Consider the following 24,764-nt stretch of genomic DNA (forward strand, 5'->3'; position numbering starts at 1 on the left):
CTGTAATCTGGACAGCTACACTGCAAAAAAAATTCTTAGTATTTTTGTCTTGTTTTTAGTAAAAATATCTAAAAATTAGTGCAAACAAACAAAGAAAATCTGCTAAGAGAAAAATACTAAGAATGTTTTTTTCTTGAAAATAATTTTTTGCAGTGTAGGGTAAAACTGTATATTTAACAGGAAATAGTGTAGGTGAATTGTTTGTGAAAAGTTTATTATTTGCACATGTTTTAGACCATGGCAATTTAAATAATCAAGCAGAAGACGACGCAAAAAAGATTTAAATGTGAATGCACTCATGTGCTGTTTGATAAGTTTTGTGTGCGCGGGTCTCGACAGCAAATCTCAAGGCTTGGACGCAAAAATGCGCAAATGGTTTAGTTCAATGGTTCACAAACTTTTTCAGCATGCGGCCCCCCTTGTGTACAGTGCATTTTTTTGCGGGCCCTCGAAAGAACATTTATGACAAAAACAGTTTTAAAATGTAATAATTTAATTAAACAAAACATAAAATTATACATAGTAGTGCTGTTGGTTAGTTGGCTTATTATTTTTTAGGTTTAATTACACAGAATTCATGATAAATGAATGTATTTTATAAAATGTCATAAAACTTTTTTTGCGATAAAAAGTCAATGGTGTAGGTTAATTTTATTTATTGTAAAGTTTGAGATATATACCAAAATAGATAAATGCAATATTACACTTGATCTTAACCAAAAGGCCTAGAAGGTGGAGGGTATTGTCAAAGAAAAAAATTATATAAGGAAACAAGAAGAAATATGAAGAATTACTTAAAGTAAGCTTGATGATTTAAATGTTGTTGTTTTTTTTGGAGGGAAAGACAAAATACATTTTATAAAAAAGAATGAGGAAGAGTAATGAGGAAGAAAAAAAGTTACATCACATTGTTTCACAAACCAAAAGATTACTTTCTATCTGAGTATTTTTGTCTGGTTTTCAGTACAAATATCTAAAAATTTCTTACATCAAGATACATTTCCTTGATGAGCAAAATGACCTAAGAAAATAAGTCTAGTTTTTAGACAAAAAATATACAAATTAAGTGAATTTGTGCTTAAAACAAGCAAAAAAAATCTGCCAATGGGGTAAGAAAATGTTTCTTCAATTTTTCTTAAATTAAGTAATTAATACAAATTTCAATATTTTTTTCTTAACCCATTGGCAGATTTATTTGCTTGTTTTAAGCACAAATTAACTTAAATGTTATGTTTTTGTCTGAAAACTAGACTTATTTTCTTAGGTCATTTTGCTCATCAAGAAAATAATTTAAAGAAACACTCCACTTTTTTTGAAAATATACTCATTTTTCAGCTCCCCTAGATTTAAACATTTGATTTTTACCGTTTTGGAATACATTTAGCCGATCTTCGGGTCTGGCGGTAGCACTTTTAGCATAGCATAGCATAATTCACTGAATCTGATTAGACCATTAGCGTCTTGCTCATAAATAACCAGAGTTTCGATATTTTTACCATTTAAAATTTAACTCTTTTGTAGTTACATCGTGTACTAAGAACGACAAAAAATGTAAAGTTGTGATTTTTTAGGTCAATATGGCTAAAATGGTAAACAGTCCCCTGCCATTGAAAGTTACTAAGGGGACTATTTTCGGCTGCTGCGTAAAATCATTGCGCCTCCTGCAGCCATATTACAGCAGCAAAGTCCTTGATTATTACGCCAGAATGAGAGTATCATATCAGCCTAGAAAATCAAAACTATTAATTGTCCGTCAGTCTTACTACACAATGTAACTACAGAAGAGTCAAGTTTTAAATAGGAAAAATATCAAAACTCTTTGGTTATTTTTGAGGGCAATGCTAATGGTCTAATTAGATTCAATGGATTATGCTAAGCTATGCTAAAAGTTCTAGCGCCAGACCCAAAGATCAGCTGAATGGATTCCAAAATGGTAAAAATCAAATGTTTAACTCTAGGGGAGCATTTTTTTTTTAAAGTGAAGTGTCCTTTTAAGAATTTTTAGATATTTGTACTGAAAACAAGACAAAAAACAAAGTTAGAAAGTCATTTTTTGCAGCGTAGCAATTACATTTTGACAAAAGATGACATTTTTGTCCTTTAGAATAATATGCAGCAATGGATAATTCACAAAGACAAGGACTGTCCGTGCACTAAGACAGCAAACGTGTTGTATTTCATGTTGACGAATGATTTGGGACACTCACCACGGTGCGGTCACTTCCATTTTTATGAGCGCTCCATATTCTGTCCTGGGTGGTGTCTGACCAATAAACACGATCCGTGACCGAGTCAAAATCCACGGCCACGATGTTACGACCATCTCGAACCAGAGACCGAATGATGTTTGGCTGAGAGATGATGTTATCTGATATGATCTGGTTACGACTGGCCACTAAGAGCAAGACCTCTCGAGATTCTGGATTTGAAAATAATTATATATTAACATAAATATTATTATTAATTAAAACCTTTAGAGGCGGGATGCACGATTTCTAAAAAACGCTTTGGAAAAGGGAGTCGGGCCGACTACCAAAACACACTTGTAGCCAATCAGCAGTTAGGGGCGTGTCTACTAAACTAAATTTCAGAGATTGTGCCTCCTGCCTTTAATATACAAATCCTAAAAATATATGTATTCATAGCAAGTATTTTAAAACGTATCACATAAGCAATTCATCTTTAGAGTTGCATCTAATAGGAGCGCAGTTATCTCAAACAATTATGATTAAATTAATATATTGAGGTCAGCCCCAGAAATGAGCCCCAAACTTTCTTCATGTTTCAGCTCTTAGTTATAAAACTATGTGAGACATATCTGAAACAGCCTGACAGACTGATCAAAGAGAGTCCTGTTGAAAAGCAACATTCAGAAAGAAGGAAAGGTATATCAGATGACAACATTTTTCGACAGGTTATCTTGAGGAAATGGGTTCTTGTCAGTCACAGAGCTCATAAACAAATCTTTGTCTGGTGAATACAACCCTAATTGCCATTATAAGAAAGTTTGTGACTGACATGTATGTTATTTGTCTTATCTGTTGTAATCCGAGAGGCTTCCCTCGACCCAGCTGAGGGGTCCGGTTGGCCCCTGAGACCAGGCACGGCTTCACTCCACTAATATCTGTCTTTTTAACATGATCAGATTGACCCATCGCAAAACTGAATTCTATTTTTTTTAGATTAGCGCATTGTTAATATAACACTATTGCAGTATTTTGGGATTTGGGTACCTGAAGCCTTGCAGGTCCGTCCATCGGTCTCTAGTGTGTATCCATCCTGACAATGGCAACGAAAAGAGCCTCTTTCATTGAAGCAGTGCTGACTGCACACACCTGGAGGATGGCACTCATCAATGTCCTCGCATGTTTTTGAGTCATTACTCAGCTGGTAGCCCATAGGACACGTGCACTGGGCCCCAAAAGGGCCCTGGATACAGCCATGAGTGCAGCCTGCATTGTTATCAGAGCAGCTCTCTTGATCTGTGAGAAGACATAAAGGCTGAAATGAAACATCAATGAAAAGATCATATGACAAGCTTGTATGAGGAGATAGATGGCATTTTGGGAACATGCTGAGCACGATGCTAATAGGACTGGATGACAGCTATAAATCATTGGGGTGTTTTTTAGCCTTCTCATACAAAAGTTATTTGAAAACGTAACTCATTCCACGCCAGCCTTTAATAAAAAAGTTGCCCGCCAGCATTTTTTCTAATTCTCACAAAAATTTCAAAAAATGCCTTCAAGGAAACAAGTTTCTATAAATATATAAAGATACAAATATATAAAAATGAAAGAACAGACTATCTGCTTTAAAACAAACAAACAAAACGGGGGAAAAGATTTATCCTATCTTCATTTATCTCTATTTATAACCTCTTAAATATGGGTAGGTTTCTTCAAAAATACTAAATTTTGATAGAGATCAGATTCAGAGCGATTATCAATACATACACAGAGTTTAAAAAGAATTAAATTAGTTTTTGCATCAGTTTTTATAAATAGTTTTTTCACTTCCAAAAATGATTTTCAAGAAAGAAAATCTTAGTATATGTGTCTTGTTTTCAGTAAAAATATCCAAAAAAAATCAAATCAAGATGCCTTTTCCTGATGAGCAAAACGACCCAAGAAAACGAGCCCAGTCCCAAGAGCAAAAATATCAAATTTAAGTGATTTTGTGCAGGAACTCAAATCATGGATGACCACTAACCTACTCAAACTCAACAGTAATAAGACAGAGTTCATGGTGGTGGCCCCTCCATCCCTGCTCAGGAAAATTGGAGACCTGGCCCTGGTTGTTGATGGCTGCTCTATTTCCCCATCTCCTGAGGTGCGTAATCTGGGTGTTATCCTGGACTCCACCCTCTCTTTTCGGGCTCACATCAACAATGTTACTAAGTCCGCCTTTTACCACCTCAAAAACATCTCACGACTCCGGTCTTCACTCACACACTCAGTAACTGAGACACTCATCCATGCCTTCATCACCTCCCGCCTGGACTACTGTAATGGTGTCCTCTCTGGACTGTCCACCAAGGCCCTTAGCAGACTTCAGTATGTCCAGAACTCAGCTGCCAGGGTTTTAACCCACACAAAGCCATGGCAGCATATCACTCCCATCCTCAAACAGCTCCATTGGTTGCCAGTTAAGTCACGAATCACCTACAAGATCCTTCTGCTAACTTACAAATCTCTCCATGGACTCTCTCCACAGTACCTCACAGATCTACTTCATCCCTACACTCAGTCACGAGACCTGCGGTCCTCTGACAAGGACCTGCTGGCTACTCCACGCACCAGACTGCGGACCTTTGGGGACAGGGCTTTCTCTGCCAATGCTCCCAGACTCTGGAACAGTCTACCACCTCATGTCCGCTCTGCCCCGTCCCTGCTAGTGTTCAAAAAGCACCTCAAAACATTTCTTTGTACTACCTCCTTTGTCCCCTAACTCCCCCCTCCCCTTTTGTTAAGCGACCTTGGGTACTATGAAAGGCGCTATATAAGTCTAAGCTATTATTATTATTATTATAAAACAAGCAAAAAATCTGCCAATTGGGTAAACACAAAATCTTGAACCTTTTTCTTAAACACTAAATTCAAGAAAAATTAGCTTACCCCATTGGCAGATTTTTTTTTTTGCTTGTTTTATGCACAAAATCACCTAAATTTGAGTTTTTTTGTCTATAAACTAGACTTATTTTCTTGGGTCGTTTTGCTCATGAAGAAAAAGCATCTTAATTCTTACTTAGTATTTTTGTCTTGTTTTCAGTAAAAATATCTAAAAATTCTTAAATTAAGATGTATTTTCTTGATGATGTTTTAGACAAAAAATTTAAAATTTAAGCGAATTTGTGCTTAAAACAAGCAAAAAATCTGCAAATGGAATAAGAAAATTTTTCTTGAATTAAGTGTTTATGAAAAAGTTAATAATAATGATAATAATAATTAATAATAAAACTTATTTCAAGAACAATTTTTTTATTACATTGTCAGATTTTATAGCTTGTTTTAAGCACTAGTTTACTTAAAGTTTATATTTTTTGTTTAAAAACTAGACTTATTTTCCTAGGTCATATTGCTCATTAAGAAAATACATCATAATTTTTTTTACTGATAACAAGACAAAAATACTAAGTAAGAAATTATTATTTTTTCCAGTGTACCTTAAAAACTTGCCAGGAAAGCGTCATTGGCAGAGAAATGTTTTCTCTTAATTGACAATATAACCCATCAGTTAAATGTTACCCTGGACCACAAAACCAGTCATATGGCTCAATTTTTCGAAATTGAGATTTAGGGACCATCTGAAAGTTGAATAAATATGCTTTCCACTGATGTATATGGTTTGTTAAGATAGGACAATATTTGAAAATTGTCTTTAAAGTTGCCCAAATGAAGTCCTTAGCAACACATCCTAATGATTTTTGGCATAAAAACTGAAAATAAAAATTGTCGTAAATTGTTGAAAATAAATAAATGTATTGTTGGCTATCGACACAAATATACCCGTGCAACTTTGTGGTCCAGGGTCACAAACGGCAAATAAAAACACATACAATATTCAAAAACTAATACTTTCTAAAATATTTAAAATACTTTATGTGACCCTGCATGTGAAAATTTAGCTAAAGTTTAGCTAAGATTTACTTTTTCATTTTAAATCGTTCTACATTATGTAAACTATGAATGTGAAATCAAACTTTGATGCTCCAAATCTCATAATTACATTTTGAGACATTAACCTGGATTTCACAGACAGGGTCAAATTTATTCAGTATATTGCCCTGCCCTAATGCCTATTAAATCTGTATTTCTTGAATTAGTATGTTAATTAGTTCTGTAAAGTAAAATATATAACATATTTAAAAGAAATACTACATCTGTAAGGGTCTTTTTATGCTTAGCACAGACAGCGTTACCATACTTAAATATAAAAAACACAGTTAGTGAGTATCGCTAGACAGAGGCTGGAATAGATTAGATGCTACATGCAGAGGATTGTGGGTAATTAGGGATTTAGCCTACCTGGTAAAGGTTCATCTGTGAGCGGGGAGGGCAACATGGAAGGAAAATCACAGATCACTTCAATGTTATTTTCCAGATTAGACATGCATGATTTGATGCACAGAATTTCAACCACATTTGAATCAATTGCCTGAACTTAATTTAGTTTCAATTTAGTTGCAATGCAAAAAAATGAGAGATTTCCATTTAAGCAATGAATCCTGATTTCAATACTTTTCATCAACAGCATTAAGGATAATTTAAAAGGTTCCTCGGATTGAGAACATTTTGTTGCACTTAATTTCAAACAATTAACATGAAACAATCATATTATCCGATAAACAACAAACATTCTTAATTATTTCTAGAAAAACACAGTGGCTTTGTTATGAAAGTCTAGTAAGCTTTCCTGCTGTTTATGGCACACATATATACCCATCTTTTAAAATCATAATACATACAAATCTAATGTGGGCAAAATTATCATATTGCCTACCCTTGTAAACAGCTTTTGCCGTTTTAATGCCTTCAGTTCACCAGAATTTGCAACAAAGCCATTATGTTAATTATAAAGAATAACCACACATTAATTTGTGTGATATCTCAACATGTTGCTTTAAATCAACAAAGAAGCCCAGACTTACTGCAGAGAGGGGATTCATCCGCCTCATTGGGACAGTCTGGGGTGTTGTCGCACACCCTACTGAGGTTAACACATATGCTGTGCCCAGGGCACTGCCACTGCCAGCTGGGACAGCGAAAGGGAGGCGTGGGACAGTCACGCTCATCGCTCCCGTCACGACAGTCGTTATCGCCGTCACATATCCAGCCGCGGAAAATACAGTTTCCGTTATCACAACGGAACTGCGAGGTGGGGCACGTTCGCGGCGGGCACGCGTGATGCTCGTCCGAACCATCTTCGCAGTCCGGATGCCCGTCACATTCCCAGTTGGAGGGAATACAGTTCCCATCTGACTGGCACTGAAACTCACTATCGTGGTGACACATGCCTGGGGGTCTGGTCGCTGGAAGAGTCAAAGATAATCACAGATTAAAAACATTTTCTGAGATGTACAATTTGTGTTTAACAAAATGTGCCTCAGACAGACACTTTATTAATCCTTTGTGGGGAAATTGGTTTTCGAAGTAAGCAAACATAACCATACACAGTGTAAAAAAACTTTACCCATTATGCTTATTTTAACAAGATGATATGAGTCTCAGATGTGTCCAGAATGTGTCTGGGAAGTTTCAGCTCAAAATACCCCACAAATAATTTTTGGGTGGGAGGAAAAACTAGCTTTTTCATGTTTGTACTGTATCTCAAAACTGTTAAATAAAGTTATTATATTTTTTTTATTTTTCTGTAAAACAAAGTCCTTATATATGTACATTTAAGGTGAAACAAGAATTGAGCATGCTATCTGAGATTTACCCTGACTGCAGATATGTATTAGCTTGCAGGTAATTTCATATGCATGTATACAGTGGGTAAAATAAGTATTTGACACATCAGCATTTTATCAGTAATGGGATTTCTAAGTGGGCTATTGACACAAATTTTCCACCAGATGTAACCATCAAGCCAAATATTGAATTCATGCAAAGAAATCAGAACATTTAAGTATACAAGTTGAGTCATAATAAATACATTTAAATGACACAGGGAATAAGTATTGAACACATGAAGAGAACAAGGTGAAGAGCTACAGAACTCAAACGTTTTACTGTGCAACAAATGATTCGATGAAGACTCAATGAAATGTGCAATAATCCTGCTTCATTTTTAATTAAATGTTTCAAACAGACTAGTAGCAACATTTGTAATTAGTCATCACAAAAATTTAAAATGAAATTTAAGGTGCAACTTTGGACAATATAAAGTGCAACTTTGTTGCTCAGCAAGTCACGCTTTACACCAAGTTACCATGACAGTTAAGGTCCATGTTGTTATCGGATTGTACTCCCCGACTTCATATTCGATCCAGCCATTTTCGCATATATCGGACTAATATCAATACTGAATATCGGATCGGCTCACCCCTAATATTTATTCCCTGTGTCATACCACTGTATTTATTATGACTCAACTTGTATACTTAAATGTTCTGATTTCTTTGTATGAATATTTGGCTTGATGGCTACATCTGGTGGAAATTTTGTGTCAATAGCCCACTTAGAAATCCCCTTACTGATAAAAATGCTGATGTGTCAAATACTTCTTTTCCCCGCTGTATAAAAGAATATGTATGTATATTTGTTTATACTTACGACAACCAGATTCATCTGAGCGATCATTACAGTCAAATACTCCGTCACACTGGTAGTACGAGTTCACACACTGATGTCCGTTAGCACACTTAAATTCATAGGCTGAACAGTTGTATACTGCCAAAAAACAAGAAACATAATAAATAATTAATGAATAATACTTCTGAACATTGTACTTAGCAATATTTGTATGATCTAACACTTACCACATCCCTGCTCATCTGCCCCATCTACACAATCCCTGTCTCCATCACAGACATAATCGGGGTCAATGCAGCGATGATCCGGGCACTGGAACTGTCCTGGGTAGCAGGTGCCAATAGATTCTGCCAATCAGAATAACACAAAACATACAAAAAAATCCATTAACACTTTTTTTTGCAAAAGAAGAATTTTTTTTGCTTCATTTAAGACTTAAAAAACCTAAAACCTTAGGAGACATAAAATAAAAATAATTGGGGTCACTGTAATCATACAGTAAGAGTATAGAGCTATAACATTTATGTAAATTACACATTTGATGTGAAATCAGAAGTATTTGATAAGCAAAGTTTGAGTTCATTATTAAAATCAGATTTTTTTTAGTCAAGCATTTGAATCGAGCATAGGACATGCCTGATATGTTAAATACATTTTGTAAAAAATCTAAAGCTATCCATTTGCTAATTATAAAGAAATCTATTTGATGATTTTTTTATCTATGAGAAACGTATGTGAACAGTTTTTCTGTTTGCATTTATCAACTTTATTGAATTTATATATTTATATACTATATATATAAATCCTCTTTCTATAACAAATAAATCAATTACCACAGTTCCTCTCATCTGATCCATCTTCACAGTCATTATCGGTGTCACACAACCATGTTATAGGGATGCAGAGATGGTTGGCACAGGTGAACTGATTTGCTGGGCAGGTGCCAGGAGTCCGTGTGGGACAGTCCCTCTCGTCACTGCCATCAAAACAATCATTATGCCCGTCGCAGTGCCAGCTTCTGGGCACACAGCGCCGGTTGGCACAGGTGAATGCAGTGGGCGAGCATGTGTTATCTGTAATGAAAAACCTAACCGTTAAACCATGATATTTACATCTACACATCACATTTAGCGCACGTTTTTTGTCCAAAGTAAGGAAAACAACAAAGTAGTTACAGGCAATGACTGTAGTATGTAAAAAATATAAGCACTATTTAAAGTTTTAACAATTGTTAGAGACATACCTAATACAGAAGAGGAGTTTTAAAGTAGGCATAAATGAGCAAAAAATTATGAACTACTTTTGAATAATGTTTTTGTTTTTTGCAGGGACCAATTGATAGGATCTTATGATTGATGGGGTCCAACATAGAGGCTGTTTCGATAAATACATCATCTTCTTTACTTTTATACCAAGTTGAGAAAAAGGAGGCCAGCATTCTGCGCTTTACTCAACATTCACAACCCCCCAAATGTATTAACATTGCCATGAAATGTTAAAAAACAGAAAGAGATTACTGTTGGCTCCGCAGTTGGCCTCATCGCTGTTGTCGTGACAGTCGTCGGCACCATCACACTGGTAACTTTGGGGAACGCACTTCCCATTAGCGCAAGAGAAAGAGTGTGAGCCACACTGGAGAGTCGGCGGCTCATTGGACGGATCGTCCACGCACGTCTGCTGATTGGCCTCCAGTTTCATGCCGTATGGGCAGCCGCACACCCGTTGTGAATATGGTGCAGGGAAACAGAAATGACTGCAGTCTCCATTTGGATTAGTTTGCCTGCTGCAGAAATTAGATCCTGTTGGGGGTAAAAAGCAATGTACCGTGACCTTTCCTGGTTTTAGAGACCGACTCAGAGAAGGAAATGTCTTCTCAGCTTTCTTTAGATTGCTTGACTAAAAACTTTATTGAGCTAGAGGTTTTTTGACTAGCAATTTTGGCCTTGCACAAAATTGAAAGACAAATCTGTGCCATATCTAAAGACCAGACTATCATAGATATGTGAAACTTGGTAAGCAACTACCCAACAACCACCCGAGACACCCTACTAATGCAATAGCCAAATAAATTTACTAATCTGATCTCTTTCTGATATTTCTGTTGAACTCCCTTAATGTGGATAAACAACTCCCTGAATCTTTCCCAACTCTTCCCAAGAAGAGAATGAGTCAGAGAACAAGTAAACCAGCAGAAAAGTGGATGAAAGTATCTCTTACCGATTTGAGAATCAGCGTTGAAGGATTTGACATGCATGATGTGGCTGATCCCCCTACGAATAACCATCATCTCCCCTCCGTCCGTCTTACGGACTCTCACGATTCCTCCCAGCCGCCAGTCCGTGAAGTACACGTAACCTTAAGCAGAAAACTTAATTTATTTAATCCTAAGAGCCATCTATGAAGAATACCTGTGCAGATATTTGAACCTCTATCTTTCAACACCCAACACACTAACCATACTGAAGTTTAATGACCTTCATTTCACTGATATCAGGCATTGCCATCCATCATCAGTGAAGAGGCCAGCAAGACTGACATGTTAAAAAAACTGATGAATGGAAAAATGAATTCCTTTTGGTATTAATATAGGAGAGTATCCTTAGAGTCATCTTAATGCTTAATACTTTATTACTAAATTAGATATATAAACACAGACAGACACACCTACCTCCAAAAATAGTAAGACCGAATGGGTGGGAGATCTGGGTTACACGATCCAAAGACAACCTGTTTTGGCCATCAAAGTTGCTGTGCTCGATCTTATCAAAGAAAGCATCGACCCAATACAAACGCATGGCACTGAGAGGGAGAGAAGTGATCAAAAGAGAAGAGTTTAAAGTCGGAGGTGTGAAACAGGATTATATCAGATCACTGAGATTAATCTAGAAAAACACTCTGAAAAAAATCATTGGTTTTTTTAACCCATAGTTGAGTCAAATATGGACAAACCCAACTGTTGGGTAACCCTGTTCTGGGTTGTTGTTACCCAAACCACCCAGCATTTGGGTCTAAATAAATAGTTTAGGTTTCTTTCTTTCTTTTTTCTTCATGCAATTTAAGCATCTATCAGTCCCTCCAAAAAAAAGTGATTATGATTCAATGCATATTTCGGCCAAAGTCCGCATATTTATGGGGGGCCGCATTTTTTAAATACGCTGCACTTTCGCCACATGAATTGCAGATTTCTGCTTGCAAAATATGCGGGGCTTGCATGATTTCATAATCCTCGCATTTTCGTGGCAAAATGTCATAAATATCTTAGCAGAAAGTTGAAAAATGTTGCATTTACTGTACTTCACACATGCGCAGCCATGTCCCCTGTTAGGAAATGGCGTAATTACGCGACGTGAACATCAACGAAAAGCTTCAAAAGCTGCAAACAGTTTTTGCAAGTTCCCACAATTTTGACGAGTTCCCGCAATTTTATAGCATAAAATTGCATAAATGTCCCGCATATTCCATCGCATTTTTTAAGAAAACGTGCCGCAAAATCAAGGATTTTTGCCCGCAACAATCACTAAAAATACTGCGTTTTTCGGGAAGGACTGATCTATGCCTATATTTCTGGCGACAAATGGTTAATCCATACATACAAGTTGATCCATACACAGGTTGGGGGAGGGACAATTTGGTTTCTCCAATTCACCTAATTTTCATGTTTTTGGCCTGTGGGAGGAAACCAAAGTACCCAGAATAAAAACACGCTGACACATGCAAACTCCACATCGAAAGGCCACCTGACCTAGGTGGGACTCAAACCGGGGACCTTTTTGCTGGGAGGCAATCGTTAGGTTTGTCCATTGACCCAACTATGGGTTAAAAGAACCCAATTTTTTTTTTAATGTGTAATCAAACAAAAAACATGAATCAAGTTTAAGGAACCCATAAACCAAAAGGCAGGCAGATTTATGAATGAAAAAGATGGACTATGTTTTGTTATTGTTTGTGGCATTACAAGAACAAATGGGAAGTTGAACCTACCTCCAGTCAATAGCCAGGCCATTGGGCCAGCCGAGAGTGGTGTTTACAATCGGCTGAGCATGTGAGCCATCACCCCATGCCCGTATAATCTTCGCAGGACGATACCAGTCAGTCCAGAAAATATAGCTGCCAAGCACACAAACACATACACTGCTTAGTGCCAAGGTCGCCTCTTTTCTCTTACAAATTTCCACCGTGTGCCCTCACCAAAATGCCAAATTTAAAAATGGGGACCCGTTCAAAACCATCTGGTGCTGTTATTTATAAACAGTGAGGTATGGACAGTTTATTTGAACGCTCCGCGGGGCTTTCCCCCATTAAGCCAAGTTCTTACTGCACACTACAATACTGGCCTTCATGCAGTACTAATCTAGTCTCCTGGGCCCAGAGGCCTCCTGACTTTAAAGCCATTGGAAATGTCCCACTGGTGAGACATAAAGAGTTCCTTTATCTGTAACAGGTTCAAAGCAGGAGCAATCTATGAATGGCTGGGTACCTCCTGCATTATTAAAGGTGTGAGTGGACACAAGTGGCCCGATTGTTAATGCTTTTTCACGGTCTTAGGGAAACAGAGACGTGAGGTGAATGCGAGGCCTCCTGGGCGCTGTTTCTGGCTCGCCGAATTGTGTCTATTGACATTTGAACGTGGTTGAGATTTTGAACCTGGGATTTATTAATCCAATAACTTAACCTTATTGTTATAACATTGGAAACAGTCTGCCATGACAATACCCTCTGTCCCAAAGCTTAAGCCGGGTTTACACTACATGATTTTCAGTCCAAATTAACTCTGAGAATCTGAAAGAAAATCGGTTCGTGTCAAGTTATCATGTAATGTGTGATTTACAGATCAAATTTTATACCTCCTGAAACTGGCAATCAGGAATTCGCATTTAAAAGTTTCATAGACACAAAGATCTGTCTATATAAACAAGCAAAAAAAAAAGTTACCAATGGGGTAAGCAAAAAATCTTAAAGGAGACATATCATGAAAATCTGACATTATCCATGTTTAAGTGCTATAATTGGGTCCCCAGTGCTTGTATCAATCTAGAAAATGTGACAAAGATCAACCTAGTAACTTAGTTTTGGTAAACCATTCTCTGCAAACATGTGAAAAAATAGGTAGTTGAAATTTGGCTCCCCTTGTGATGTCAGAAGGGGATAATACCTTAATCTGCACTATCCAACCATGGCACTTCCATTTAGTGTAGACATCAGCTCATTTGCATTTAAAAGGACACACAAAAACTGCATATGTTTGCTCACACCTACAAAGTGGCCATTTTTAAAAGTGACATGTCCTTTTTTAAACTTTTTTCTTAAACACTTAATTCAAGAAAAGTTTAAGAAAAAGATTCTTATCCCATTGGCAGATTTTTTTAGCTCGTTTTAAGCACAAATTCACTTAAAAAATGTACTGCATTTAACTTAATACATGACTTACCCGGCCACTGGGTGGACCACTATGGACCTGGGATTGTTCAGGTTGTGCACAATTGCTCGTCTGGACTTATCCGCTATCTTCATGACTGATATACTCCTGTACCGAGGATCTGTCCAATACAGGTTCTTTGAGATCCAGTCATAAGCGAGATCTTCCACACCCTCCACCCGATTGGCTGCAAGGACCTCTCTTCCTGTGCAGGTCAAAGCAAAGTTTTTAACATAAACATAAAAGTAAAAAATGACCAAGAAATCAGTCCACTGTCAGAACGCATTTGAACTTAGGTGGTATGAAAGCAACTGAGTATTTTTTTGGCATGGAGGTAGGTGTCTGTGTTGCCAGAGGTGCACGGTGAGCAGGTATCTGTGTCAGCCCCATTTTAAATAGTTTGCTCTAAGTGATGTGGGTTCTGTGGATGGTTTTATATTGTATGAGTTGTAGATTGGTGTTGGTGGTCATGTTGAAGATGTTTCCACAGATCTGTGTCCATAAATCCGGGTCTGAAGGAAGCGTGAGGTCATTATTCCATTTTTCCGTAGGCAGGCTAATTGTGGGGTTAGATGAAGTGATGAGTCTGTAAAGTTTAGATATGAGTTTTCTTGGGTGGTTGGCTATTTCCATTAACTGTTCACTAGTTCTAGATAGCTGTAAAGTATTAGTTAAGGTTATTTTGCTTTTGAGTAAAGATTTAAGCTGTTGGTAGTGGAGAAATTGGTCTCTCTCGATCTCGAATTTCTGGATAATTGAGGTGAATGGCATTAATTTGTGGTTTTCAAATACGTGGTGAAGATGGGTGATGCCCTTTTGCTGCCATTTAGGAAAGTGGATCGGTTCATTGTGAAGACGGAAGTCAGGGTTGAAAAGACTCAAATTAGTGCAGTATTGTTTTTGTTTTGGGGAAGAGAGGGGCAGTATTGGCGTTGTTTTTAAGTACTCCAACACCAACGAACACATTATATTATGTTGGTGGCCTTTGAAGGCAACTGATAGGAGGGATCGCATGCAGTGAAATGTGTTGTTGGCACACAGTAAACATTCAGGGGGGTGAATGGAGTATCTGTTTCACACCGTATCTGCCTACCAGGCAAGGACATTTCATCAAACAGTGTGCAGTACAGATGCATGACACAAAGAACAGTTTCAAACACCATTACGGCGCATTCACACGGGGCGTCAGCGTTAACGCTTCCCATTCACTTTTAATGGGTGACGTCATGCGTTGCCGAACTGAATTGTGGATCCGTCGGCGCCGCGTCAGTGCCGTTGCTCGCGGCAGAAGTTGAACATTTCTCAACTTTTCACACGGCAACGCGTGCGTCAGCCAATCAGATCGCCTTATGCAAATTAACTAGACAGAGCCAGCCAATTACGTTTATGGTAGAACGGAGCATGTGTAGCCGCCACTGTGATTGGCTGTTGGCCACGCTTCAGACAATCCTTCCGTTAAGCGTTAACGCTGACGCCCCGTGTGAATGCGCCGTTAATGTCATCAGTTGATTAAAAAAACATTGGGACAAATGTGACATTTAATAAAAGCGCTGTAGTTTTAAAAAAAAAATTCTAGTACACTCTTAACAGCAAAAAAGGGTGAGGTCTATGGTTGTTTAGTCATTCACCTAGCCAATCAGAAATGCTCTCTGATTGTGTATTATCTGTTTGGTGACATCACAGGACAGGGTTTAAAGAAAGGGGGTGTGGTTAAAGAGAAGTGGGTGGCCCGAATCAATAAATGACTGTAGTCGAAAGCATCTAATGAAAAATAAATCCATTCTCACCAGTTCCATCCACTTTCTGCTTGTAGACGATGTCCTTCACTGTATCAGAGAAGAAAATAGAGTTGTCTGCAGCACTGAAGTCCACTCCAACAAAATACGACGGAGTTCCCGTGATAGGAAGAATGACATCCTCTTGTGTGGAGAGGTTGAAGGGGATTCCTCTTACTGACAACTGACTGGAGAACAGCAGGAACTGCCTCACAGCTGCAAGACATATTGCATCATATCAACAGAGGCATATATGTGGATAAACAGACTACAGACAGACAGGATGCTAGAGCAATGTGAAGTGGTTGCTAGGGTGTTCCTTTGGAATTCTGGATGTGAGGATTTCTGTGTGGTTGCTAGGATGTAGATAGATTGATAAATAGATGCAGACAGACAGACAGGCACAGATAGGCAGGCAGACAGACAGACAGTCACATACAGACAAGCAGACAGGCAAAGACAGACAGGCAGACAGGCAGACAGGCAAAGGCAGACAGACAGACAGACAGACAGACAGACAGACAGACAGACAGACAGATAAAAACAGACAGGAACACACAGGCAGACAGACAGACAGGCAGATAGACAGGCACAGACAGACAGACAGGCACAGACAGAAAGGAAGGCAGAGAAACAGACTGGCAGACAGACAGGCACAGAAACACAGACAGACAGGAAGCAGACAGGCAGAAAAAGACAGACATGCAGGCAGACAGACAAACAGGCAAAGACAGACAGACAGACAGACAGACAGACAGACAGACAAACAGACAGATACAGATAGACAGACAGATACAGACAAAAAGATACAGACAAACAGGCACAGACAGACAGACAGGCAAAGACAGACAGACAGACAGACAGACAGACAGACACAGACAAACAGGCACAGGAAGACAGACAAGCAGACAGACACAGACAAACAGGCACAAGCAGACAGACAAGCAGACAGACAGACAGGCACATACAGGTAGACAGACAGAAAGGCACAGACATACAGACAGACAGACCAGCACAGACAGACAAAAAAGACAGACATATAGGCAGACAGACAGGCACAGACAGACAGACAGACAGACAAACAAACAGACAGACAAACAAGCAGATAGACAGACACAGACAGACAGGCAGATAGACAGGCAGGCACAGGCAGCCAGACAGACAGGCAGGCACAGACACACAAGGCAGACAGACCGGCAGGCACAGACAGATAGAAAATTACAGGCAGACAGACAGAAAGACAGACAGACAGACAGACAGACAGGCAGGCAGGCAGGCAGGCAGAAAAAGACAGAAAGGCACAGACAGACAGACAGATACAGACAAAAAGATACAGACAAACAGGCACAGACAGACAGATAGACAGACGGGCAGACAGGCAGAAAAAGAAAGACATGCAGGCACAGACAGACAGACAAAGACAGACATATACATACAAACAGGCACAGACAGAGAGAGAGACAGGCAAAGACAGACAGGCAAAGACAGACAGACAAAAAGTTAGAAAAGGTGTGACTATGCTCTGTCATACCGACGCATCTTTTTCCATCAGCATGCAGATCGAAGCCCATTCGGCAGCGGCAGCGATATCCCAGACCACCATTATCTGTCCTGTGACTCAGAACACAGATGTGTTCACAGCCTCCTCTATTAGAACCACACGGATTACTTACTGTCAAATCAAACAAACACGCGTCAAACTAAATCACCAATTACATCCAAACAATCGTTCATAAATAAGGAGTACTTGTACTTTCTTGGCTACTTACCAAAGGGCTGTCTGTATGGATGGACCACAGTCAGACCATGTGGTCTCTGAGAGGTCCTGTAGAGCTCTTGTGGATTGTTGTCCTTGTACTTATTAACTTTCATAACAGCCATCTTAGTCCAGTCAGTAAAGTAAACTGAATGCTCGAACAGAGTAATGCCAAACGGATGAGGAATCACAGAGCCACCGTTGACCACCGTTTTCCTATCAAATAATGCATTTACATTTACATTTATGCATTAAGTGCTTTTTAATGAAACTGCTCTCCAACCCTAACAAATACCTGTGCAGACCATCGTAAGTCGTGGTTTCAATATAATCATATCGGATGTCCGCCCAATACACCCTCTTGGCCTCGAGGTCCAAAGTAATCCCTGCAGGCCAGCCAAGCTTGGACCTGATGATCCCATAGCGGTTGGTACCATCCATGTAAGCCCTCTCCAGACCAGGTTCACCATTCAAATCATCCCAGTCAGAGAAGAAAAGGTACCTGAACTCAAAACACAATAATCTCATTGTGATTTTAATGACAGTTGACATATAACTCGAAAGATCCCAAGGAACTAATCCAAAATGTAACTATCCCTTTATAATGATCAATAGTTAATTTTGCGCAGAAAGAGATGTAGAGCAACATTAACCACGGATATCCCAATGGTAGAATACGTTGTTAGCCCTCAGTTTCGATAGCATCAGTTTACGGGTTAAACCCTTCGATTTAAGATTAAGATATTAAAATGAATACCATGGGATATATATTTTCAAAGCTTATGCATTAATTGTCACTTCTTAATTTAACAGGGGGCCACCTGGACCTCAGCCCGATTCAGTTTCCATGAAGCACATATTTAATTAATTCTGACTAATCCTTAGTGTCCATAGTTCAAGCATCTGGGCCAGCAGCTTTTACAATGGGTGTGGATTAGGAAGAGAAAGCTTGGCTAAGATTATTGTCGAAATTGTTCAAATTTGAAACTCACCCCACGGTTGGGTCAAGAGCAAGACCTCTCGGGTTCCCCAGGTTTTCGCCGATCAATGTGATGCGATTGCTCCCATCTAAGTCTACCATATCGATTCTGTTGACGCTGGTCTCCACCACATACAGCTTATTATTGACCCAGTCCACAGCCAAGTTTTCAGGGTTGTCAACAGATACATCAAGGACCACGTGCAAGTTCGACCCATCCATATCAACAGAAAACACCTGTATAAAGAAAACAAGTTGTTAGGAAAGCTGGCCTTGTTTTCAAGTTTTGTTGGTGAACTCATGTGGCCCACCAGCTGGACAAGTATCAATAGAGCACTAACCAGCGTAAACCAGCCTGGACCAGTACAGACTGGTCACACTGGTGGGTATTTCCAGTGGGACATAGTAATCCTGCAAGAAATTGATCAAGTGTATATGACATCCTATTCTTAAATAATCATGGGCAATAAAGATTGAGGTCCAGCTTGTATCACCTGTCTTATTTGAGATGGAGTCTTTCATTGCTGCCCTACAGATGTACTCTGAAACCATTGCCCTATTGATTAAAAGATGGCACTGGTTTCCCAGGCTGGATCTCTTGGCATCATAAAACACTGCTCCTTGCAAGTTTTGCCCTTTGGAAACCAGAGCCAAACATCTTAAAGAGTATGATTCTTTGCTGACCCGCTGAATAGAAACTTTAGCTGTAAGAGATGGTGCTGTGGCTGCTTGCAGACCCCCTGCAAGAAGACCGTTGGCATTACTGGGGTACTTATCACAGAAACCAGTCTCAGTATGTACCCACTTTTTTGGTTTATGGCTGATATCCAAACCACAGAGCCAAGAGTTTAAAACAAAGCTCTCTGAGTTGGCCAAAGAATGCGTAAAAAGGGACCAAATGCGGAGAACTGCACGGTCACTCTAGATCTTCTCAGGTTGCGTAAAATTGAGTAGAAATATGTAGCATTTTCCTGCATATCGTACACATTTTCGAGATTAGGGAAATTTGGAGTCTAGCGTCGAGCTGAGCCGGTTACCGACTGGTCACCAATTATTAGCGTATTAGCTGTATCTATAGGCATCAGTCAAGAATTCCCTTTCCGCTGATGGAGAGCCAACTTCCCTCGTAGCCCCAACAAACCTTTTTTCTTTAATCCACAAAGATTAAAGCATTGATATTAAGGAGGTTTTTCTATTCCCCCCTTAATAGTGTTTTATACATTATTATATGCATATTTTGGTTGAATGGTCTCTGCATATAAAACTGGAGTAGAAAGGTAAAAAAGAATGACATATTTAGAGTAATCCCTTTAGGGAAGTTGAGCATAAGGCGGCCATGTTTGCAAAGTCTTCTTGAATCAGGAAAAACAGATGTTACTAAAATGATGTACTAATATCACAATTAAACCTGAATTAACTGGCCTATAACTTTTGTTTCCTAAGCGCAAACTAAAGCTAAAACACTTTTTTTTTACGTTTCAGCTACTGTCTTTAAACTGGAAGGCGGGACTTCCGTATTGAATGCATTGTTCCTTATTCCTAGTAAAAGGACCCAGGAAAAATCCAGCTAAGACCAGCATAAGCTGGTAGCTGGTTTTTGCTGGTTTAAGGTGGCAGTAGCTGGTTTAAGCTGGTCCTCCCAGCCTGGCAAAGCTGGTCAAGCTGGTGAGTTAGCTGGTCTCCCAGCCTGACCAGCTAACTCCAGCTAGACCAGGTTAAAAAGTGACCAAAACACAGCCAGACCAGCTTGCTACACCAGCTATACCAGCTAAAATCAAGCTGGGAGACCAGTTAAAACCAGCTCACCAGCTTATGCTGGTCTTAGCTGGATTTTTCAGTAGGCACAGGAGTGATTTATCGTGTTATATCAAATATCTTTGATTATACCTGCTACAGTGGGTCTCTGAGGGGTTAATGTAATATTGTTTTGCACTGATGCCCTCAGAAAGAACTTGGGGAGGCTGGGAAATCGCTGGCACAGTGTACTTGTTCGGGAGTATAGCCAAACATCAGTGCTGGAGTGTATAAGAGATGAGACAGAACAGTCTGACTGGCACAGAGTATGTGTGTGTGTGTGGGGGGGTCAGGGATGTTAGTACATGTCCAAGGAAGAAGAGGTGGTATAATGAAGAGCTTTGTTATCAACAGAGAATGTAACAGCGATATCACCCTGACAAGGTTAGAACGTCAGTAATCTGTAAAATGCCACTCATTAAATTCAAGGAAACCGAGAAGCAGCAGCAGGTGCCAGAGCATTAAATTAATGCAGGTGAAGTACAATCATCCCCCACACTCAGCTGTTAAATACAGTACACTGAGATATATGAGCTGGGTGATTGAACGTTCACTATGTAGTTACAAAGTCTTCCCTGTGGATATAAAATTTACCAATATTGTGAATGATGCAAAGATTTTAATGTGCTTTTAATTTTTAAATCCATTTAAACTTCGCAAACCCTTCTGTAGGCATAAAATAATTAAAATGCAGGTGTTTTCTTGTGTATCCAGGCTAAAGTCTCAAAATCTATTTTACAGGTTTAGGAGCATCAAGGTTCCCCAGGCTTAAAGAGATAATTTGGCCAAACATTATATTAAACCCATGATTTATTCACCCTCAAGCCGATGCATATGTCCATCATTTTTCAGTAATTTTAGAAAATTTCCTAGATCTTTCAGTTTATAAAATATAAGGATATGGGGTCCACCTCCTTCAAGTCCAAAAAATGTGCGAAAAATAAACTAAACAAAATAAACAAACGAAAATAACTTTAAACATTTTAGTTGCATTTGCATTCAGTTGAGAGTGTATGCAGTTTGCGGAGGGTTCTTTGCGGCTGCTGTGTGCCTCCGTCCTCAACATTTATCATACGTCACTAAGAAAAGTGCTTACACTATGCTGATACTTTCTCCTGAATACAGATGGCGACGTGACCGGAAGCTAGATATTTTAATTATAGATCAAGAGGAACACGTCAAATAAACTACTCAAGTGCCTCCAGCTGTCTACAATCAGTAATCAACATACCTACCCAATCGGCATGAAGGCAAGCCCATATATAATCACAATCAAACTCACCTAAGGATTCTCTACAGTCTTCAGAATCCCTCCACCACCCCATCTCCTCTCACTTACCAGGTTACTACCTAAACTTGGGGGGATATTCTTCGTTCGTGCCCATTTTTGAGCTCAAAGGCCTCTCCACAGACTGCACGCTAATTGAATCGATCCGACTTATTTGTAAGTGCTAACTCGTGAAGTTTATAAAGTTTTAAATATGTATATTTCTAGACAAAACCGCACAAATTCCCCTTAGAAGGCCCTTTGTTTATTCCCCTGGAGCCGGTTGGATTACTTTTGTGAAAGATGGATGCACATTTGGACTTGAAAGAGGTGGACCCCATATCTTTATATTTTATAAATGGAAAGATCAAGGCCATTTTCTAAAATAACTGAAATTGTGTTCGTCTGAAAAATGATGGACATACTGTATGCATCTTGGACGGTTTGAGGGTGAGTAAATAATGGGTTTAATATCATTTTGGCAGAACTATATATACTAAATATTTTGAAAAAAATGTAAATGAATGAGTATTTCTGTTAGTCTGTGGTCCAGTTTACCTTATTTTGGGTTGTGTCGGTCCAAAAGACCCTGTGCAGCTGATAGTGGAAGTCAACACCAACAGGTACTCCTCTGTTTTGAGACGTAACCAGCGTCTGAGCGCTGTGTCCATGAATATCAGCAATCAGAAGGTCTCTTCCATTAGAGAAGATCAGTGAGGGATTGCCAGCTAAAGACAGACACATTTATATGAATACATCATCATTATATTTAGCCATTTTGACATAACTGTGTAGGCTTACAGAAATGTGAAATCTGCCATTTGTCTGCTTTAAATCTTCCCAGTTATTTTGATTGGTTTAAATGTTTTTTAAGTGATTTTGCTCTTTACAACTAGCCAGCGTCAAGCAAAGTGAATAAATGAGGTAAGAACGTTTTAAAACTGACTTTATTGAAAAATTAATTCTGATAATCTTCAGAGAAAGCACACACTGTATAATGTACTTCTGATAAGACGTAATTAATGTGAGAGAGTTTCAAACTGACTGTGGAGTTTTTCATCTTCCAGAACCTGCCAAACACAGCGGCTGGGAGTGAGACATTTCAGGAGTTTAATAACATAATGGTGTTCATCGCAAACTGAGACAATTAAAGAAATGGCTATGCAAAGCCTGACTTATGATAAAAGTTAAAGCCCGGGATACACTGCAAGATTTTTGGCTGTCCTAGATAAAAGATTGCAATTTTTGTGACCGTGGCTCTTTATCGCTGGTCCAATGTCGTACAGTAAGAGAGGTTCAAAGACGACTATTTTCCCGGTCTCATCACCAAAGATAGCCTATGATAGTTGTCAGAAATAGTGTAAGAAATTCACTATGATCAATGCACAGTGTGTTTGCTACTACCACCTGCATACAGGTATTTGTTTACCAATACTGCATGGCAAAAATCGTGCAATGTATCCCAGGCTTAACACCATTAATCTGAACGGTCAGAAAGTCTTACAATTTAGATGATATTACAGTAAAAAGAGTTCCTGTAGCTCAAATGGTTCCCTTAGGAAAACAAACGCTTTTGCATTTGAAGATCATGCATGCATGCATGCATAATTAAATATAAAAAATTATTTTAAATATGAATAAACTCCATATTGTCTGTCATAAATTTTTTATAGTATATAAGACAAACGCAGAGTTTTGACATTTTGCATGAAAGCAGTGCTTGATCATTAAAAACATGTTGCAGTTTCTGGGGCAGTTGCTAGATGTTCTTCAGGTTAACACATTGCTATGTGGCTGCAAGGTTGTTTGGCAAGATTGATGCATGGTTGCACATACTAAATCAATATGTGATGATATGATACAAAGACACATCATTCTGATAGCACTGAGGTCTTTTTATAGTCAGGCGAGGGAAACTCACAGGAAGGAATTGCTCGACAGTATCTATGCTGCTCCAGTATGTATCCCTCACGACAGCTGCAGCGATGGGTTCCTATACCATCCTCACACAGCTGATCACACATACCCCAAAGCGTACAGTCATCATAATCTGCACAAGGAACAAAGATGTGAAGTTATTGATGGGTTCATTAACATCATTACATAAGTAGCATGGCCAAAAATACATTAATGATGCTACATTTTTTATACCAAAAATCATTAGGATATTAAGTAAAGATCATGTGCCATGAAGACATTTTGTAAATGTAAATATTTCATATGTAAATGTATTTATTATGATTAATATGTGTGCTGAGGACTTCATTTGGACAACTTTAAAGGCAATTATCTTAATATAAAAAATGTTTGCACCTTCAGATTCGAGATTTTCAAATACCGGTAGTTGTATCTCGATCAAATGAAGAGTTTGGTCCCAAAACGCGATAAACGCCATTTTTGAAAAAAATGAGTTACTGCCAAAATCAGTATTATATCAGGTCAGTAGTTAAAAGTAAATTCTTAATTTTATGCAAAATCCAATATCCGCCATGTTATTCTGTCATCTTTTTTCCCAAAATGCGATAGACGGCACTCCTCCTTTTTTACAGAACGCAATAAATCCATTCCTAAAATTACAGCCCACCAGTCGTGCAATGTAAACAAACAATGGCGGCACGCTGAGTACACGGAGTCCTAGTTTTCTTCATCTACTTTGTTCTTCGTGATCAACAAACAAAACAAAATAATACTTTTGATGGCATTGATAAAACTGTGATGGTTTTCTGTGACAGGAAAGAAATGTAAGCCATCAAAATCTAATCATTTCCGCGAGAGGCACTCGGGTGCTTGTTCTCCCAACAGCATCAAGCTTCTCATGCTAAAACATTGACCCCAGAGGATCTTATGAAAAACTTTACATTATTTTACTCAAAGTCAACGAAAATCGAGCGGGACCAAAACATTTTACAGCTGATCGCTGTGAAAAGTGTAAAGAGACGACGTCAAGTATAACCGCTGCAATGACAGTAATCTTAATATGACAAAGTAAGTGTTTTGATTAATGCCATTAATGTTTATTTT

General features: G+C 38.7%; 1 protein-coding gene across 3 annotated transcripts in view; it reads right to left on the reverse strand.

The window, feature by feature from the left end:
* Positions 1 to 24,764, reverse strand: part of lrp2a (low density lipoprotein receptor-related protein 2a) — a 121,605-nt gene that overhangs the window by 74,720 nt on the left and 22,121 nt on the right. For 2 of the 3 annotated variants that reach the window (XM_073854777.1, XM_073854779.1), the window contains exons 10-28: positions 23,665 to 23,793; positions 22,302 to 22,471; positions 18,696 to 18,919; positions 17,999 to 18,205; positions 17,717 to 17,919; positions 17,479 to 17,619; positions 15,960 to 16,163; positions 14,185 to 14,377; positions 12,738 to 12,863; positions 11,425 to 11,555; positions 10,974 to 11,111; positions 10,274 to 10,555; positions 9,590 to 9,829; positions 8,984 to 9,103; positions 8,778 to 8,894; positions 7,151 to 7,531; positions 6,528 to 6,542; positions 3,234 to 3,482; positions 2,208 to 2,419 (exon numbers count right to left, since the gene is read on the reverse strand). In XM_073854777.1, the coding sequence (XP_073710878.1) occupies positions 2,208 to 2,419; positions 3,234 to 3,482; positions 6,528 to 6,542; positions 7,151 to 7,531; positions 8,778 to 8,894; positions 8,984 to 9,103; positions 9,590 to 9,829; positions 10,274 to 10,555; positions 10,974 to 11,111; positions 11,425 to 11,555; positions 12,738 to 12,863; positions 14,185 to 14,377; positions 15,960 to 16,163; positions 17,479 to 17,619; positions 17,717 to 17,919; positions 17,999 to 18,205; positions 18,696 to 18,919; positions 22,302 to 22,471; positions 23,665 to 23,793 (3,482 nt within the window). The remainder of the gene's footprint in view (positions 1 to 2,207; positions 2,420 to 3,233; positions 3,483 to 6,527; positions 6,543 to 7,150; positions 7,532 to 8,777; positions 8,895 to 8,983; positions 9,104 to 9,589; positions 9,830 to 10,273; positions 10,556 to 10,973; positions 11,112 to 11,424; positions 11,556 to 12,737; positions 12,864 to 14,184; positions 14,378 to 15,959; positions 16,164 to 17,478; positions 17,620 to 17,716; positions 17,920 to 17,998; positions 18,206 to 18,695; positions 18,920 to 22,301; positions 22,472 to 23,664; positions 23,794 to 24,764) is intronic. The other variant, XM_055214577.2, reaches the window with a different exon arrangement.

This window comes from Misgurnus anguillicaudatus, chromosome 17 (assembly GCF_027580225.2).
Source record: "Misgurnus anguillicaudatus chromosome 17, ASM2758022v2, whole genome shotgun sequence".
Taxonomy (NCBI): Eukaryota; Metazoa; Chordata; class Actinopteri; order Cypriniformes; family Cobitidae; genus Misgurnus; species Misgurnus anguillicaudatus.